Source organism: Theobroma cacao, chromosome 9 (assembly GCF_053813885.1).
Source record: "Theobroma cacao isolate CCN51 chromosome 9, ASM5381388v1, whole genome shotgun sequence".
In the NCBI taxonomy this organism is placed as follows: Eukaryota; Viridiplantae; Streptophyta; class Magnoliopsida; order Malvales; family Malvaceae; genus Theobroma; species Theobroma cacao.
This window is the reverse complement of record NC_142647.1, coordinates 4,559,355-4,577,273: the sequence shown is the minus strand read 5'-3', so window position 1 is coordinate 4,577,273 and position 17,919 is coordinate 4,559,355. Positions and strand designations below refer to the sequence as shown.

Below are 17,919 nucleotides of genomic sequence, written 5' to 3'. Positions count from 1 at the left end.
CGATCTAGTATGACGCAAAACATTATCTGCAGTTTACATTATGATACAAACTCAAAGCATCTTCCGAAAGGTGATCACTGAAATATCATGGTTGCATCACAAAAGATCAATATTCAAATGTTAAGATATACAAGTCTGATGATAAGTCAATACTTAGCTAGCAACAACCCTTTTTCACGCAAGGCAAAATTCGACTTCCCATGTTATAGATTCCCAAAAAGTTTTTTAAGTCCCGAAACACTGAACCAAAACAAATCAGGGGGAGCCCTTTCACGGCCTGAGAGGTCCTCGTTGTTGCCTTCTTGATGCATTTTCTTCCCAGACCTATTTATAAACCAATTATTCAAAAGCCAGTGGATCCCACTTCTAGAAACTACAGATAATTCTTCGATAAAGAAAAAAAAATAACATTTCTGCCCCTCTTGTTTAATTTTATATTACTGTACTAATGAAGGGTCTTTATGGTGACCGTATGCATCTGCACCAGCATCATCAATCACGTTGATGAAAGAAGAGGGTTGCGGTTTTAGTCATTACGATAGGTGTCAAGTGGAAGTGCAGTGATGTATGCAGCTGAGGCATCCTAACAGACCGACAGACTTGAACCTTGTTCCTATATGACCCGATCAATTCGATCAGACACTCGCCATCTATTTTCATTGTTCAACTCTTTGACAACACGAAAAACCCATTGTTCAACTCTTTGACAACATGAAAAAACCAAAAGCTCTGCCCTCCCTCTCTATCTATCGCAGGAAAAGTTTCCATGCCGGGTCGGAGGAAGCAAATTTTTTACAAGCTTTCACACGCAATCTGTGCCCCTCAGTCAAGTTGAGAATCTAATGGCACGAAATAAGATACAGAACAATAATTTGAACGCACGCTATAATTAGTTTCAGTCAAACTATGACATAATTAGCGGCTTGAAGAAGCCTCGTTATATGAGATTTATAGACTTGGAATTGTGTATCAATGACCACTCTTTCCTTCTTTCGGGTTTTCCTCAATATCACCATTCTTCATATATCCACTGCGACTGAATCTGCAAACAAAGTCAAATTCATTAAACGAAAGGGGCTGCGATAGAGTTTTCTTTGGGAGGTTTATATGCAACAAAAAAGACGAAGAATCTGGCTAGTTCATAGCTCGCCAGGAACTGTAATGCCTTCCATTGTGTGTAGTTGAGGCTGTTGTCAAATGTTGTAGATAGGTACTATTCTAAGGAGATTGAAGCACGTTCTCCGTTTCTCAGGACTATAGCTGTTGTTGCTTCACAAAGCAAGTGTCAAAAAATTTTTTGCCTCTTCTGAACCAAGAAAACATTGCAAACTTTCATAAATTTTTTTTGCATTTTACTGATAAATTTATAGAGATAATTAACCGCATGAAACATTTGACAAGAAAGCGGATCAAGCCTCCTCTACTAACTCAGAGAACTGAATCAAATGCAGTCCCAAACCCTCTCAATTGATGCCTAATTTTATGATGATAAGCAGATCCATTAACTTCATTGCACTTCCCCAAACATAATAACTAGGAAGATGGAGTACATAACGATGCTGAACATGACAAAAAAGAAATGTTTTTCCTGTTGACAAGTGATTCGCTTGAACACACATAATGTTCTCTGAAATGATAGTTTTATCATTAGGAATGGCTCAAAATCAGGGAGCAGTCTGCTATTTCTTTGGCGGTGGCTGTTCTTTCTTTGGCGCTTGGAGGAGAAGAGGATTGAGTGCCATGCAGAGGCAAAAAATGATATTAAAGAAATACATGCCGAGGGCAATGTAGCCAGCAGTTACAGCAGTCAAGACCCGGGTGCAGTAGGAAGAGACCAGATCGCAGATTGGTGACCATCGTGCATGAGTATTCCCTTTCATCTCCATGTAAAACATTCCCAAAGTTGCTGAATTGATTGAAGCAAGTAGCATTGCAGCAACCTGGTCCAGAATATAGCCCGAACGAATCAGAATAGTTAACCAGATGAACACAGCTAGAACAAACCAGATTTTCAATTCAACAATGTATATAATAAGGCATTAACAGATAAGATAAGGGAGGAAGATGATGTCCAAACGGTACCACATCAGAGGCCACAATGCTTCGCCAGAGCAAACTTGTTTTAGGAAGCAGTAAAACCAGGAAGCTGTAAGCACTGACTATGGAATTAATCCCCATGAAGTACCTGAAATAATAATGCACTCATCAGACATCAACGAAAAGAAGAAGAAAATTAATTAAAACGGAGCCAAAGTAGGGGGAAAAGTGACATAATTAATGGTTCACTCCTTGATTTACATGAAGCATGAAACGTCCTTGGCCTCGATTTTGATGGAATGTAGGGAGGGGAGAGGGACTGGCTCATGGCTTATTCCCATTGCAATGGCGGCTACAAGGGAAGCAAGGGCAGCCAAAACCCTGAGCGCCAAGGTGCACTTCGTCCTGAATAATGCTGAAGGCTCTGCATCCGACATCTTCCACTACAAAAATACAAAATTTATACTTTGCACTTTGTTTAAATGAACCATAATCAAAACTAAAACATAACATAGCAGTATTGTCAAAATCAAAGTAGTACAATTGATCTTACAGGGCAATTTACTTAAAAATGAATAATATGGGAAACAAAAAGGCATCATAATTAACCCAAGTTCTTAGACGTTATCACAAGAGAGAGTAGTTGGATATTTTGCATAAATTAATTAAACAACTTAATTAGCATTCACTCTTAGCAATATTATAACTCTTACCAGACAAGAAATTTAATGAAAATAGTTGAGGAGACTGCTAGAGTTGAGTTAGAAAAGATGCAATTATACTTCCAAAGAAACATGTTACGAGGAAAAACTTATATATGCGCACCCATTGTTTTATGGACATGTTACCTAGTCCCTTGGAACATCCATGCCCTGTTTCTTTATAGTGATTGTGTCGGTTTCATGTTTGTATAAGTTAACAAGAAAAAATTAACAACACTGAATCAACAAATTTAGAGGAAAATAAAAGTTTGCTTACCTGCTTGAAGACGTAAAAGCAGTTACTATTAATCCTGCAAGATGAATACAAAAAGGTTTATAGTAAGATTTAGGGTCTACTGTAGATTTAAGAGGACAGTGTCGGGTTTCTCTATTTGTACGGTTAGAAGGGAACAAAAGATTTTATTATTATTATTTTTTTTTTGGGGGTGGGGGAGGGGGCGTGGTGTAATAAGAATTCTTGGTGAATAAGTTAAATTGAGCATTGCCAATTTAGGGAATAAGGCTGTCAACGGTACCCTATTCGGGTATCACACTTTACACTTTGGATAATAAAATTGCAGCAATAGGACTCGAACCCAGGCCATGCCAGAAAGCACTCACCGCCTCCACCATCTGAACAAGCAAGTACTTTTGTGATTGACAAAATAATATATGTAAAATATAGTTAGTTAAATAACTAATGTAATGATATAAATATTTATAAATAAAAAATTATTATATTATTAATTATATTTAAATAATATGAATATCATATCATATTACAAAGGAATATAATTTTATTTTTATTTTTATTAATTTAATTCGTAATTAATTTTATGAAATACGTAAAGAAATATTATTGTATATGTATACGAGTTCGAGTAATTAGATATCCATGAAAAAAATTTTAATAATTTTTTAATTTAATTGAGTTTTTAAACGGATTAAGGTAATCAAGGGTAATAAAAAAATAATAAGATTAAGGTTAAGATAGTAACTTTTAAAATTAAATAAGTAATTAATAAAATTATGATAATTAACTTTTTATAGAGTTAAAATTTAAGTATCTCAAAATTATAAAATATCTGACCCGTTGACATCCCAGTTAGAAAACATTTTCCTTCTCTTTATCAGTCCATTATAATATAGCAAGAAAATTGCCAGGTAGAGCTTGGACGGTTCACGTCAATCAATGGCCCTGCATAAGTGGCATCATATTCTACCTTTTCCTTCAAAAATTCAAGCCGGGTTTTGACTTGGACTTCCTTGCCAATTTCATTATACGTAGAAAAATAAATAGATTACAAATTAAGATATTTTAAAAAGTAGTCTTTAAAGATAAGATATTTTTAAAAATAGCACTCTTTATAGTTTTAACCATTTTTAGTCAAGTTGGATAAAATTATCCTTAATAAAATTACACGTCATGTACAAAAATCTATGACAAGTCATGATTAGCGTGACACGTCATGTACAAAAATATGTGACATGTCATATACAAAAACTTGTGACAAGTCATGGTTAACGTGCGACACGTCATATATAAAAACCTGTGACAAGCCATGGTTAACGTGTTACATGCCATGTACAAAAACCTGTGACAAACCATGGTTAGCATGTGACACACTATGTACAAAAGCCTGTGACAAGTCATGATTAACGTGTTACACGCCATGTACAAAAACCTGTGAAACTTCAAATCTTCTCAACTTTTTTTTTTGACAATTTGATACATATTAAAGTGTATTTAACATGTTTTCATAAATCAAAATACAAAAGTTTTTTTTATCTAAAACACCTACTTTGACTAAAAAAAAATTTTTAAAAACCTAAATTTATAAATTTTAAAATTTTGAGTTTATTGATATTTAGATTCCGAATTGATTCAATTAAAAATTATTTCATACATTTGTGATTATTTTTACCATTTTAATTTTATCCAAAAAACTTAAAAATCGAATTTCTCAAATAGTCACCTACCCAAGCACATTAAAACCATCACTTGGTATCTTAAAAGCATAAGAAACAGAAATCTGAAAATGTGACAAAAAGAAATAAAAAACATAACAGACGAATACCGAATATAAAAATCGATAAAATTTGAGAAATTGAAATGATGAAAGAGAAATACGTAACACAAATAAAAAAAATAAAAAAAAATTATAATGAATGATCTAATTTATTTAAAATAATTTAAAAAATATTTTCATCCAATAATGACTAAATATGATTAAAAATAATTAAATTTATTTAATAATTACTTTTAAAATATTTTTATCAAGAAAGACTATTTCTAATAATTTTCTCTTACAAATTTAGGAGCCTCAGTCCAATCATTTCAATTTCTTTGCCAACTTCCCCTTTACTTTTTTGGGTCAGGCAATTCATTGTTAAGTTCGGAAACCATCGGCATAGCAACAACATGTACCTTTATGAACCCAAAACCAGAAAAAGACTAAGACTACATATATACATATATATATATATATATATATAATATAATATAATATATAATATAAAAATTGGCCACATTAACATGTACAAAGTGGCTGGACAAATGACAATCTTGCGGAAGACTGTAGGATACCCCCGGAAATTTGAATGAAGATCCTGAATTCTTCCTTCATCTAAATTGATTCCACAAAACTTTCCAACGCACTATACGACACATGTACAAATACGACCAACATACTCAAAGGGTGGAATATGACTATGATTCAAAGGACTTTCAAATCCTTCCATCATTGTGTCCACTGAAAAATTCACCTAGCTAACGACTGATCCAAAGTGAGAAGGCAACCCCACAAAAGACTGAACCTGCAATGAGAACAAAGGGGGATTCAGTCCGAGTCAAATGCACACTTAAGCTTCAACAGCTGTAGCAGCTTCTTCATCGGTCGTATCAGGTGGAATTATTTCTTCTGATGTATCCCCATCAGAAATATCTGTCTGTCTTTCCTTCTTTCTCTCAGCTTCAAGTAGCTTTTCTCTAAGTTTCATCACAAGTTCTTCACAAGCACTTTCATTTTCAGCCAAAAATTTTTTAAAGGCTTCCTTGCCATGGATTTTCTTGTCATTGAAACTGTAGAATGCACCAGACTTTGTAACAAATTTGTGTTTTAGCGCCAAATCTATGATCTCTCCTTCCCGAGATATTCCCCTGCCAAACTCTAGCTCAAACTGAGCTGTCTTAAATGGAGGGGCAAGCTTGTTCTTCACAATCTTCACAAGAACTTGACTTCCAATAGTCTGCAGATTATAGAAATATCAAAAACACAATGAGACATGGAATATAAAACAGAATGAGATCTACTCTAAAGAAGAGAAAATTATCTAGATTTGGATCTTTTGTCATTTCCTATCTTCTACATGAGTCCCTTTTGTGCCAGAAACTGGACATGCAACAGAGTGAAAAATGGAAAGGACTCAATTTATGAAAAAATCAAGGCCTTTCAAAATTAGATTGAGTAAGCTAGAGGTTAGATACAAGCTGGCTCGAAGATCAAGACAAGCAAATATAACTACATGTTTAACTTGCTTGGGAATGTAAAAGACCATTCAAAGTAAATTTTAATGAGTTGCTCAACAGAGTTTCAACCATGCTAAAGGAAATCTTGATAAACAAATCATTGCCACCCAAGCACATCTGACGTGTGACTTATATGATGGGAGGACCTTTTTAAACTACTACATCCAAACCCAACCAACAAACTGAAAAGGAAAGATAAGATGGAACTTGATACCTCTTCTCCTTTCTTGACAAGCCCTGTTCTCCTTATGTTTAGACGCACTGAAGCATAGAACTTTAGTGCGTTACCACCGCAGGTAACTTCAGTTGGCCCACCAAATCCACCAAAAGTTGAAAGTTTTGACCTCACCTAATATGTGTAAATAGTAAAGATGTGTTATAATAAACAAAAATTCGATGCTTCACTTATCTGAAGAACAAACTAATATAAGAAAAAAAACAGAACTTCATTTTGCATTCTCAACCTAAGAACCATGAGAAATATGCACCTGACCACAATCAAGAGCTACAATTCAGCTAGGAAATATTACATCAAGCTAATAGCCATCCAATTAGTAGTCTGCATTCCTAATAAAATCCTTAAAAAATGGGACAAAAAGTTGACCAGGGCAAAACTCTAAAAGTACATGACACAGAGAGTATAAAGTTAATCTTTTTTAAATAAACTCAAAGCAAGAACTTTATAACTTCATATTAGCAAACTAAATCTTCAGAAGACTATAGTGTTAATATGGAGTTGATCATCAAACTCATCAAGGACATAATCAGGATCTAAAACTTATACCTGATTTACAAAAATCAATATAGTTTGTGATAATGATAAGGAATGGCTCAATTTACGAAGAGCCTGGCTCATCAATCGAGCTTGCATTGCCATATGAGCATCACCCATCTCCCCATCAAGCTCACCTTTAGGCACAAGGGCAGCTACCTGAGAAAAAAAAAATGAAGCATCAATTAAGACTCACTGCCTTCCTTCAAATTAGCATCATAGCACAACCCAACTACCTAGGCAGTCTAAAGGGAAAATGCAGACAAAGAGAAGAAAGCAGACCCACTCTACCAACTACCAGCTGTTGTGATTAGGTCACAATCCCTCAAGAAAAAGAAACGAATCTAAAAACACCTTACACTGTCAACAACAACAACATCAACAGATCCACTCCGTATTAGTGTATCCACAAGACTGAGAGCTTGTTCACCACAATCGGGTTGCGAAAGAAGCAAATTCTCAGTGTTTACCCCAATTGCCTCAGCTAGAGCTGAATCAAGAGCATGCTCAGCATCGACAAAAACACAATAACCTGCATTTGAATGGTATAAAACATGTTGGTATCCAGCAGAAAAGTAACCCAAACAACCTCAACAGAAGAGAAGATAGTCTCAGACAAAACCTCCTCCACCCTCCAAATGTGTTCACCATATAATTAGATTTAAGAAAGTTGTACACTGTATACAACACTCCTTTGTGATATTTCAGATGCTTTTTTGATAATAATCTTTTATATATCAGAAATCAAGAATCAACAGACAAGGTGTATATTGGAATTTAACATGAAAGCTAACATATCATAGATTCCTTCTATCTGTTGTGATCATGAAACAGATGAAATGTGTCTTCTGGTAGCATAGCAGGAAAAAGTTATAAATGCAAAATGGGAAGCTATTCTACTCTGCCAACACAGAATAATGGATGTCATAATGAATGAGCGGTTCATCATAACAAATCATGAAATCATGCAGTACTAAGTTAAAATACACAAAGCAACCTCCTTGCTTCTGTGCTTCAGCAATTACATGTAGAGCAAGAGTTGTTTTCCCAGAAGCCTCTGGTCCATATATCTCCACAACACGTCCCTGTAAAATTCCAATAAAGAGATGTCTAAGGAACTAATAAACATCACACAATTACTTAGTGGCAGGATGTAATAAGGGAGAAAATAAAAAAAAATGAAACAAGAATTGAGTACCTTTGGAAGTCCACCAGTTCCAAGGGCTATGTCCAAAGCAAAAGAACCAGTGGAAACTACCGGAACATCTTTAGGAGACACAGAACGACCAAGCCACATAATAGATCCTTTTCCAAAAGAACTAGTAATTTGATCCAGGGCTTGTTTTAGGGCTAATTCTTTCTTGGACATATTCTCATCACATGAGTCGCTTCCATCTGACTTTGATTTTCTTCTACCTTCAGTCAGACATAAACCAAGATACACCCGAATACAAGAAAATAAGTACCATATTTAGTTTTAAACTCGAATAAATCCAGCTAAAAAAAAAAAAAAGGAACTCCATCTTTTAGATGGAATTAACTTGAGCACTATGATTTATGGTACAGTTGACTTGTTTCAATTAAAATCATCATAGATTCAAAGATTCATTAAGCTAATAAAAATCCATCATAAAGCACTCCTCTACAAACACATTCAGATAAATACCATATTAAAATTTCTAGCCAACCAACGTACATGGTTTAATCAACCTATAGAATATAAAATACCCAAATAACAATATTTTATAAAATATCAACATTGAAATTATAGCTTGTAATGCAAGTTTCAATACCTTTAGAAGAAAAGCTACACAGCTGAGACGATGACCCTAATACCCCTCTCCTACATACCTGCAAAGAAAATGATTCAAAGTTCATACCATTCCTAACTTTCTTATAGAAAATGAACACAGTGCAAGATAAGCCGATACATAGAATAGAACAAAAGCAAAGGGATATAAACTTATAGAAGAAAATAAACAGAACGGTAAAGGATCAAAACCTCTGGAGCAATGAGAGAACGTTTCAGTGAAGAAATATTTCGAAGAAACCTCGCCATAGCACGCTATGAAAGGGCTGGGCTCTGTTTAGAACTACAAAATCCAAAAAAAAAAAAAAAGGAAGATGGAGAACAAAATAATTATGATAAAATGTTAGTCCATGGATTAAAAAGCGTGGGTTTATTTCTTTTTCTTTAAAAAAGAAAAAGAAAGAGAGCAGAGAAATGGACAGTAACTCTGCTCAGTGATGTTAGGGTTTTAGGTTGAGTTTCCCTCCTTTTTGACATTTCAGTCTGGTTAAGTACCAGGGACTGGAAGCTGAATGGGCCGTCTGGGCCTTGTGACGATTTGTTGTCAAATTTCTAAAGGGCCCCGTTTTAAGCAAAAAAAAAAAATAAATAAATGGTTGAGTTAACAAGAGAATACAAGGTTCAGTAAACAACAAAAAAAAAGAAGTCGACATTGAAAAGTTAGACCCTAGCTTTCACATCGTCTCCTGTTCTCTAGCTTGCCAGCAACAGCAGGCAGGCTCTAGCCGCCCAAGTAAACTGAGTTGTTCAATCCCCCAGGTTCCCTTTAAAGAGAGAGCTACAAAATTTCCTTCCAAATCCTCTTGGAGATAATATGGTCCCTGGAATCCTCAGCCTTGTTGCATAAACAGCACCTTAAATTTGGACTATCAATCCTCTATGAACTAAAGAGTGGATAGAGGGGCTAATCTGTCCAGGATGGCAAGCGGGAAGGTGAATGAATGCGTGGGAATATGGTTGTTGGGGAACCAGATGAGCCAATGCCAAGAAACCTTAACAAATCCCATGTAGAAGCAGCTTTATACACCCAGATTTAGGAGGCAGCCAAGTTCGCAAATTGGAGTCAGGGCCAACTGCAAGCAAAAGTCTGGCAACATCGCTGAGTTTCAGGAGCTTTTTCGAGTGCAAACTGCTGGCATCTGGGCTGGGATATGAATATTTCTAATACATTGGGCTCTTGGCTTTGATCATTTTTTACTACTTTCCTGGAAATGGGGCTGCCATGCTGATCGTGCTGGTCGAGTACCAATGTCTTCTCTTGTTTTTCTATATATAATTAAGTTGCTGCTTTGAAATTCCAAGTTACCAATCAGTAATTCCTAAGAACAACCTCAGCCAAGAAACCATTTTCTACTTATTACACTCAAGTTTTAATGGACCCATCATTGACATAATTGCTTCCATCCAACCAAACAAAAAAATCCGGGTGATAACAGGTGGGACACTCTGAAGATAAATGATTTTTGTATGCTATTAAAATTCTCTTTTCTTCAAATTTAAACTAAGAGCAAGTCATTGTTAGATTAGTAATTGGATTTTGTTCATTTATCAAACTCCATGAAAAACGAATCAAACCACTCTGCTTAAGCTTTCAAGACCCATCATACCTTCAATACGACAGAAGCAGAAACAAATATGAGAGAAGACGAGACACATTTAAATCAGTAGCCTTACTGGTGGAAATTGGGAGATACAATAGAAAACGTGAAAATATGAGAGATCCCCGAAGAAATTAAATCATTGGCGACACTATTAACATCACTCGCAAAGATTACAAATCACAAAAGAGAAATAAAATTTATAAAACCAATAAATTTAATTAAGAAGAAAAATCAACTGAAGAGTTGGCAAGAAATTAAAAAATAACTATAATTAGACTGGCCATAACATGATTTTAATGATAACAAGCTATCACAACAAGAACACTAAAGGCATACATATACTCAATTGTTTCTGGAAACATTCACATAAAGAAAATCTCAACACATCTCGACTACCAGACCACGTCCGATCAAACCAACAGACCAAAAAGAAAGGGAAAAGAAGGATTCTCCAAGCCAATCATTCATGGTATAACATGAAAAATGTAAAAATAAATAACCACCAAAACTGCAAACCCCCCCCTCCCCTTTCTCTTCCAAATCAATATTTTATAGACCACCCTGCTTGAGTCGCCACATATCTGCCACAGCAGCAATTAGAATCTACTGCTGCTTGCATTCTGGAGGCCTCTCACCTTGTTGTCCTTCCCCTTGTGCTCTTCCACTCTTCTACAGTTCAAAATAAAAAATAATCAGGCATAAATATCAATAAGAGGGGCCAAAAATGAGGTCTGAATCTAAATGATATGGAATTGGTGTACCTTCTGTGCAGATGAAGACTGCAGCAACATTTTTATGCAATTTAACAAAGAACAAACAAAAAATTAGCATCACTTCAAATTCTGAAAGGATTATTGCACATACATATAAGATACAACAAAAATCTAGCATCTCATACCTTCTTTTTGGTCTTACTTTCTTCTTCATCATCCTCATCATCCTCATCATCATCGTCCTCATCCTCCTCATCCTCATCCTCATCAACATCATCATCTTCATCTTCATCGTCATCTTCTATCTCAAGCTCGTCTGCCTGAATAGCTTCTCCTGTAAACCATGACACAGCGTGTGGAATAATCTTGTCTCGAATAGTTGACCTGCACAAATAAATAGATCACATAAAATCATAAGTATTTAGTACAAGTAACATTTATTGATGATGTCTCCACATATCAATTTGAATGATAAAAATAGCTCATACAAAGCATTAGTAAGGGGAGTTCAAACTGAGAAACAAGCCAATGACTAGAGGTAAGCTGAAAAGAGAACACACCCTATATCATAATCCTGTTCCATTTGATTTTGCAGCTCCTCAGCCTGTGCAAGAAAGTAAAAATCATTAGAAGACCAGAAATAATTAATCAATCATCAAAGTTTTATGCAGATACGGTGAGGTTAGCCATACAGTATCTTCATCAATATCTTCATCATCGTCAGGAACTTGAGGTGGATTGAAGAAGTTGAAGAAACTTTCACAATCTTCCGTTTTAGTGATAGGCTTGGCATTCTTTGATCCCTTCTTCGGCTTTTTTTTAAGGAGCTTTTGTGTTAAGCATTTTCCCGGATACCATTCAATCTCCGTCCTACAAATTAAGTGTAAAAAAATTTTAGTTAAACTAAGTAAGAAGCCTCATAATCTAATTATACAATAAGAAATTTAAAAAAACAAAAGTAATAATGGTACTTACCCAATAGCTTTCTCAAGAATAGGTTCATCTTCATCAATCATGTGATATGTCTTTGTCAACAAAGCATTCTTGAAATAAGGATTAGTGTCAAAGTAAAACTCAAGCTTGAATCCTTTGGGTTCCTCTATTCTATACCACTTAATATCCTTGAGATATTTGAGAGCTCCTTCATCACGTTCAGTGATCTAATTCCAAAAGCAAAACAAGTGAAAATGAGAATCACTATTTCCAACAAGAAAAACGCATCAAAACAGCAATTATAACTGGATAACTGACCTCCTCAGACAGCACTTCATTATTTTTCATCGCGGTAAGCCAAAAATCAGGCACTCCTTTCTCTGTATAAAGCATAATTACATAAACAACCATACACAAAGAAAGAAAGGAGGGGATCAAGCAAAAAAAGACCAGAATAAATAAGATCATACCTTCGGCAGCTTTATCCTCTCCTTGGTCCATGGTTGCTTCATTTGGAGTTCCTTCAGCTTCACCAACACCATTCACAATATCGTACCGCTACAAATGTATGATAACTAATCAGGCAAAAAACAATAGTCACTGATTAAACAAAAATGGAAACAAAATTCAAAAGGCAAACCTTGGCATATAGGGGTTGATATAGTTTCTGATATTTAGCTTCAAGTGCTGCTCTCTCCTCAAAAAACTTAGCCTCTAACTCATCATGTTGGCTCTGTTAAAAAATTGGACAACTCTGAACATCAAAATGGCATTCCACTTCCAAACATATTGTAGCTCAATTCAATCGAAAATAGACTACAACAATCTAGTCCAGCTAGGTGAGAATATAAATTAAAATGCAACGTTATACTCAATCAAAGTAAATCCAATCCAATCCAATATCAAATCAAAACTTTGCACGGATATTCTTAGAAATTCAACAAAATTGAGTAAACTTATACATCAAAGGACACAAAAGTTTCTTCACAATGGAAGTAAATCCGCCCTCAAATTCAATTAATATGACAAAATAAACCACAAGTGATACCATAGTAACATTTCCCAGCACAGTAACAAAACCAGCTTAGCAAGAAAGAGCATGCCTGGATCTCCCTGAGAACCTCCACACGCTTCCTGACATTCGGTGACAGATTCTCCAGCATATCGGTGTGCTCCCCAGCAAGATTCTGAAGCTTATTCTGCAAACCAGAATATCAAAAATCATCCAACCAAACACTAAAAACGCAAAAAAAAAATGAAGAAGAAAAAGAAAGAAACCAAAAACACCAAAAAAGACTTTCCATTTGACAAAATAAAAAACTAAAAAAAATCATTTCTCAGAGTCACTGACCTTGAGAGCGTTAACAAGGCCCGCTCGAGCTTCCTCGTTAAGAGCTGCTACCCAAAAAGAAATTAAACAAAAAAAAATAAGCGTTAAAAACGAAGAGGAGTGAAGCGGCAGAGTTACGGTTTTAGGGCAGACGGAGATTACCATCGCCGAGATCGGCCATGTTGAAGTTAATCCCTTCGTTGCTCATTGAGGATTCTTCTAGGGGAAAAGGAGGTAAGAACTAAGAAGAGTGATTTGGAGAAAGGGGGGGAGGTAAAACCCTAGATTGGAGAGTGTAGAGCGAAAAGGGAAAGGAGGAATGGAGTTTCAAGGGTTTGAGAGGCGCATAAAAAAGACGTGGCCTCGCTTAAAATCCTCTCCCTCTCCTTATAAAAACCTAAACGTGCCTCGACTCCTCTTTATTGCGGAGGCGGCAGGCACCCCTTTTTTTTATTTATTTTCTTTATTTGTTTTTGAGAAATAGGGTTCGCACGCTTTTAATGTGCGCGAACACAACCCTTTTTTTTTTTTGAATATACCGCATCCCGTCAGTATTCTTTTTTGGTACTCGTATTAAGAAATCGCACCCGTTTTTGTTTTTAAAGTGGAACAAAAAAAGGAAACAATTGCTTGTTTTTTATTTTTTGAAAGATTCTTTTCTTTTTGGGGTTTATAACAAAATAAAATTTCCAAACATATTCTTTTACAATATCCAGAAAATCTAGAAATGCCGTATGCAAAAGAGCTTATGTCTAAATATACTTGTTATACCTTCATATATATATATATATATATATATATATTTTTTTTCTTTTATTTATCATAAATATTTTATTATGACATTAATTTTTAATTGAATATCTTAAAGCATTTCAAAAGAAAGTAAGATTTTTTTATGTAACCTCGAGTAAGAAATCTTAAAAAGCTTTATAAATAAGGTTGTATACGATATGAGATTAATCTTTTGAGGAAAAAATATTAGAGTTTTTTCGATCTAAATTCATCCACTTCAATCTAAATTCATCCACATTAAGAAGAAAAGGCACGTAAGATAGTTAATGATGATAAAAGTGTAATTAGATTTGGTGAGAAAGAATGTTACACAAATATTGTGATACCGATTATTAATTATAATTGTCTATAATTGTTTTATTACTATTGATATTGATCATAATCAGATATTAGATTATCATGATTTAATTACCTTAAACAACAACAGAAAAAAAATCCATGGTATTGTTTTCCACTTTAAAATCATTCTACAATTCCAAGAAAAGTAGTGTATTTACAAATTAAATAAAGCTAAGCAAGTTAGACCATTTATTATTTTTTCCACTACTAATTTATAAACTTTTATAATGTAAAAACCCTTTTAGTTTTTTTTTTAAATATATATTTTTAATGAATTTGATTGAAAATTTGGCGCATTTTACTGACCAAAAACACAAAAGAATTAAAACGTTATTTATTTCCAAACGAAAATTACATGCAATAATTAAATCACATTAAAAAAGAATTAATAAAATTTTAATACTACTATATGAGCTTTTTTTTTTTAAATGATCATCAGAACACAATTTAATTATTTTTTTTTCTGACAACATTTAACTTTGCGAATGACATGACAATAATTGTTCAACCAACATTAGTTGCAACCCTTTGTTCATATTTATGACAATGATATATTCACCGCTTACCAGTATAATGTTGAAGTTTCATAGGAATTCAAAGGAAAGTAGGATTGAATGAGGGGATTCATTCCCACTCTCCCATTTTCAGGTCCCCTCCCTAACATCTCAAAGTATTGACTTCAACCAAATAATTGATACTCTGTGCAGAGACGAAAAAGGAACAGTGAATTTTGTTGCATTTTTCCCTCCTCGCTCTGCTAGGAACATAATTCAAAAGTGAAACATGCCCGTCTATTACTAGTTTACTACTTGTAATTACTTAATAGCACAGAGAGATTTGAACTAGATCAATTAGACTCAACTTCTGATCTTGGTTTTGCTAGAAACAGGTAGACCCCGCGCCAGCCAGCATTTCCAATATCTTACACAAGATTAGCTGACCGCTAGGGACTTGTCTCCTGTTTTCTTTTGTCAATTCCAGCTCTCACCATGGTTTCACATACAAAATCTACTTTTCCACAATTTTTATTTTAGACGTTCAATGCTCCTGATAACAAGCAATTACACTGTGAAAGCACCTTATTCTGCAAATATCTTCATTAAAAAACGCTGGTGCGAAGTAAATATCAGCTACTACCATTCAGAATCACGCAACTCAGCAATAGTTTCAACATAGACTCCTAATTATTTAAGTAAAGACAAACATTTAAATCATCTATAAAATTCATTGAACAACCTGAAGGGAATGCAGAATCCAATTAGTTGTCATGGAATCAACTTTCATACACCTTCTATGCAGGGCACTGAAATCACTATCCTGAACATAAGATGCTTCTTCAATGGAAGGCAAATGTTACTTTCAAGATAACAGCACTTCCAGTGATCCACTATATCCACTTCCGTGAGCACCATCCCTAACCTTGATCTAAACCTCAGAAACTGCAGAATAAGGAGCATTGTGGGATAGATTACAATTTCAGGCGGAAGTTGCTCCATTTGCAGCCTCATCTTTACCACCGTTTTGTTGGCTAGCAGTAGCTGGCTTCTCCGCACTCAAAACGCGCCCTCTCATAGGATCAACAGGACGCATGTCACGTGGTCCACCCTTGCGTCCCATTGCCACCATTGGTGGTGGGGGCAATAATCCAGCTCTAAAAAGAATGCGTTGGACTGGCTCTGAAGGCTGCGCACCAACTGATAACCAGTACCTGCAGACAACAATGACAATGGAAGTTTATCAATATCAGGTGGTTTCACTGCCACATGGTAGAACAAGACTAAGGTAGTTGCCTACCTTTTGCACTAAAAGTGACTCTGATGCTTTTTTTTCTTTCTACAAAACTTAACTGTGTTGAGCAGGCAAAGGAGGTAAACAGGCAATTACATGAATATGAGCAACCATAGGAAGCCACTACCGTCTACCCTGACATAAACAAAAATGCTGACTTATAATTTGTTCTAGCTTTCTAAAACTGCCACATGATTCCATGAACTAATTCTACATTGATTTAGTCCAATTTACAGATCAAGTTATTAAAGTTGAGCTCTGAAATCAAGATAACTCTAGCTTTATAGCAAAAAAAAAAAAACTCTAGCTACACTGCATAACGTTTGCTGCAACTACTACTTACTCCTCCCATGCAACTTCTCACAATAGTTACAGTTTCAAGAACTCTCCTTTGGTACACTAATGCATTAAGAACTCTGCAAATCTAATAGCTTGGGCATTCTATTCACGCTAATTACCTAGCACACCCTCTCCAAGTTGTTTTATATCAATTTTTTTAGTTTATAGTTATTTGAGGCCCATATTCTGCCAACCCTGATTGTGTAGCTAGACACAGAGTCTATTCATCCCAAGTTCCAACCAGAAAGCATTTCTCCCTCACCAATCCTTTCATTCCCCTACCTACTGATAACAATTTATAAATTCAGAAGAATTTCTTTTTAATAGTCATACTTTGATATAATATCTGTAAAATCTCCCCTTCTGTAGAAAACAGAGAGATGGCCTTACTTCTCTAATCCAACTTGAACTATCAAGGCCAGACTCCCAAAGCAATATACTCTGTATTGTTTCTATAAAACTAGAATTCGAAAATGCTACTCACTACAGCAAGGCCACTAATTGATTACACGTTCTTCGTGTTACTCCATACCTCACAAATTCACAAGGAAACAGAGACAACGCCGCAGCAGAAACAAACATCTCAACAACAAAAAAGAGAGAAACAGTATGAAAACCAACAGAATAATATAATGATTATTCCAGTCTAAATTCGAGACGTAACTGAAAGGCAACATCCAAATGCAAAAATGTAGAATCTGTGACCAAAAAGTAGAGAATAGGAATGGAAGATAGCAGCTTACTTCACCCTCTCAAAGTTAAGACCCATTCGTTTACCCCCATCTTGACCTGTAGAAAAGAGACAGATAAGATGGAAAATCAATAAGCAATTCTTCCATTAGCTCCATTTCATTTTCAGGGGAAAAAAATGGCCGTCGTAGATTAGGGCAGGGAAGGAGGAAGATGACCTGGCAACGGATTGTAGTAACCAAGGACTTCGAGATGCTTGCCATCCCTTGGGGATCTGCTATTGGCGGCCATCACCCTGTAAAATGGCTTGTTTTTGCATCCGAACCTCGACAATCTGATCCTCACCACCATTTTCTCTCGCACTCTCTTCTCTTCTTACCAATCTGAATCGATCACCAGTTAAATTCACACCACTGTTTTCGTAGGGTTTTGGGTTTTGTTCTTCTCTCTACTCTAATCCTATTCTTTTCTTTTTATTTATTTTTTATTTACTTTCCAAAGCAAAAACATTTAGACGCTCCGAACCGTTTGACTGTTTTCCTGAA

The 17,919-nt window shown here is 35.2% G+C and overlaps 4 protein-coding genes across 8 annotated transcripts; all 4 read right to left on the bottom strand.

The window, feature by feature from the left end:
- Positions 1 to 969: 969 nt before the first annotated feature.
- On the bottom strand, positions 970 to 2,474 carry LOC148760640 (CASP-like protein 1C1). Its single transcript, XM_088810376.1, has 4 exons — positions 2,299 to 2,474; positions 2,083 to 2,185; positions 1,774 to 1,940; positions 970 to 1,042 (listed from the first exon to the last, which is right to left on the bottom strand). The coding sequence occupies exons 1-4, from the start codon at positions 2,472 to 2,474 to the stop codon at positions 970 to 972; spliced, it is 519 nt and encodes a 172-aa protein (XP_088666502.1).
- Positions 2,475 to 5,334: 2,860 nt separating this feature from the next.
- Positions 5,335 to 10,076, bottom strand: RECA2 (recA DNA recombination family protein). Its single transcript, XM_018128472.2, has 8 exons — positions 9,042 to 10,076; positions 8,833 to 8,890; positions 8,238 to 8,455; positions 8,037 to 8,124; positions 7,399 to 7,571; positions 7,052 to 7,198; positions 6,482 to 6,616; positions 5,335 to 5,987 (listed from the first exon to the last, which is right to left on the bottom strand). Exons 1-8 carry the CDS (start codon positions 9,096 to 9,098, stop codon positions 5,601 to 5,603), a joined length of 1,263 nt encoding a protein of 420 aa, XP_017983961.2. The 5' UTR covers positions 9,099 to 10,076; the 3' UTR covers positions 5,335 to 5,600.
- Positions 10,077 to 10,758: 682 nt separating this feature from the next.
- NAP1;3 (nucleosome assembly protein 1;3) lies at positions 10,759 to 13,815 on the bottom strand. 5 transcript variants are annotated; one of them, XM_007012740.3, is made up of 12 exons: positions 13,589 to 13,815; positions 13,448 to 13,491; positions 13,200 to 13,295; positions 12,737 to 12,829; positions 12,567 to 12,654; positions 12,415 to 12,476; positions 12,139 to 12,323; positions 11,856 to 12,033; positions 11,724 to 11,767; positions 11,349 to 11,547; positions 11,212 to 11,229; positions 10,759 to 11,119 (listed from the first exon to the last, which is right to left on the bottom strand). In XM_007012740.3, exons 1-12 carry the CDS (start codon positions 13,632 to 13,634, stop codon positions 11,054 to 11,056), a joined length of 1,119 nt encoding a protein of 372 aa, XP_007012802.1. In that variant the 5' UTR covers positions 13,635 to 13,815; the 3' UTR covers positions 10,759 to 11,053. The 5 variants fall into 5 exon arrangements, with proteins under 5 accessions (XP_007012802.1, XP_017983829.1, XP_088666129.1 ...); XM_018128340.2 differs by having other exon boundaries at positions 13,448 to 13,494; positions 13,589 to 13,779; XM_088810004.1 differs by having other exon boundaries at positions 10,871 to 11,116; positions 13,448 to 13,494; positions 13,589 to 13,779.
- Positions 13,816 to 15,618: 1,803 nt separating this feature from the next.
- On the bottom strand, positions 15,619 to 17,862 carry LOC18588377 (Ribosomal protein S16 family protein). Its single transcript, XM_007012739.3, has 3 exons — positions 17,593 to 17,862; positions 17,428 to 17,473; positions 15,619 to 16,265 (listed from the first exon to the last, which is right to left on the bottom strand). Exons 1-3 carry the CDS (start codon positions 17,723 to 17,725, stop codon positions 16,034 to 16,036), a joined length of 411 nt encoding a protein of 136 aa, XP_007012801.1. The 5' UTR covers positions 17,726 to 17,862; the 3' UTR covers positions 15,619 to 16,033.
- Between the last annotated feature and the right edge of the window lie 57 nt (positions 17,863 to 17,919).

Bases quoted from the DNA above. Each gene is read 5' to 3' on its own strand.
- LOC148760640 (XM_088810376.1), bottom strand. From the start codon at position 2,474: ATGTCGGATGCAGAGCCTTCAGCATTATTCAGGACGAAGTGCACCTTG. The intron at 2,186-2,298 runs GTAAATCAAGGA...TTATTATTTCAG, and splicing joins AAGGACGTTTCATGCTTCAT to GTACTTCATGGGGATTAATT. The intron at 1,941-2,082 runs GTACCGTTTGGA...ATTCTGGACCAG, and splicing joins GCATTGTGGCCTCTGATGTG to GTTGCTGCAATGCTACTTGC.
- RECA2 (XM_018128472.2), bottom strand. From the start codon at position 9,098: ATGGCGAGGTTTCTTCGAAATATTTCTTCACTGAAACGTTCTCTCATT. The intron at 7,572-8,036 runs GTTGCTTTGTGT...ATTCAAATGCAG, and splicing joins TGAAGCACAGAAGCAAGGAG to GTTATTGTGTTTTTGTCGAT. The intron at 7,199-7,398 runs GTAAGGTGTTTT...TTTTTTTCTCAG, and splicing joins ATGTTGTTGTTGTTGACAGT to GTAGCTGCCCTTGTGCCTAA.
- LOC18588377 (XM_007012739.3), bottom strand. From the start codon at position 17,725: ATGGTGGTGAGGATCAGATTGTCGAGGTTCGGATGCAAAAACAAGCCA. The intron at 17,474-17,592 runs GTCATCTTCCTC...TCTTTTCTACAG, and splicing joins TTACTACAATCCGTTGCCAG to GTCAAGATGGGGGTAAACGA. The intron at 16,266-17,427 runs GTAAGCTGCTAT...TGTTGTCTGCAG, and splicing joins CTTAACTTTGAGAGGGTGAA to GTACTGGTTATCAGTTGGTG.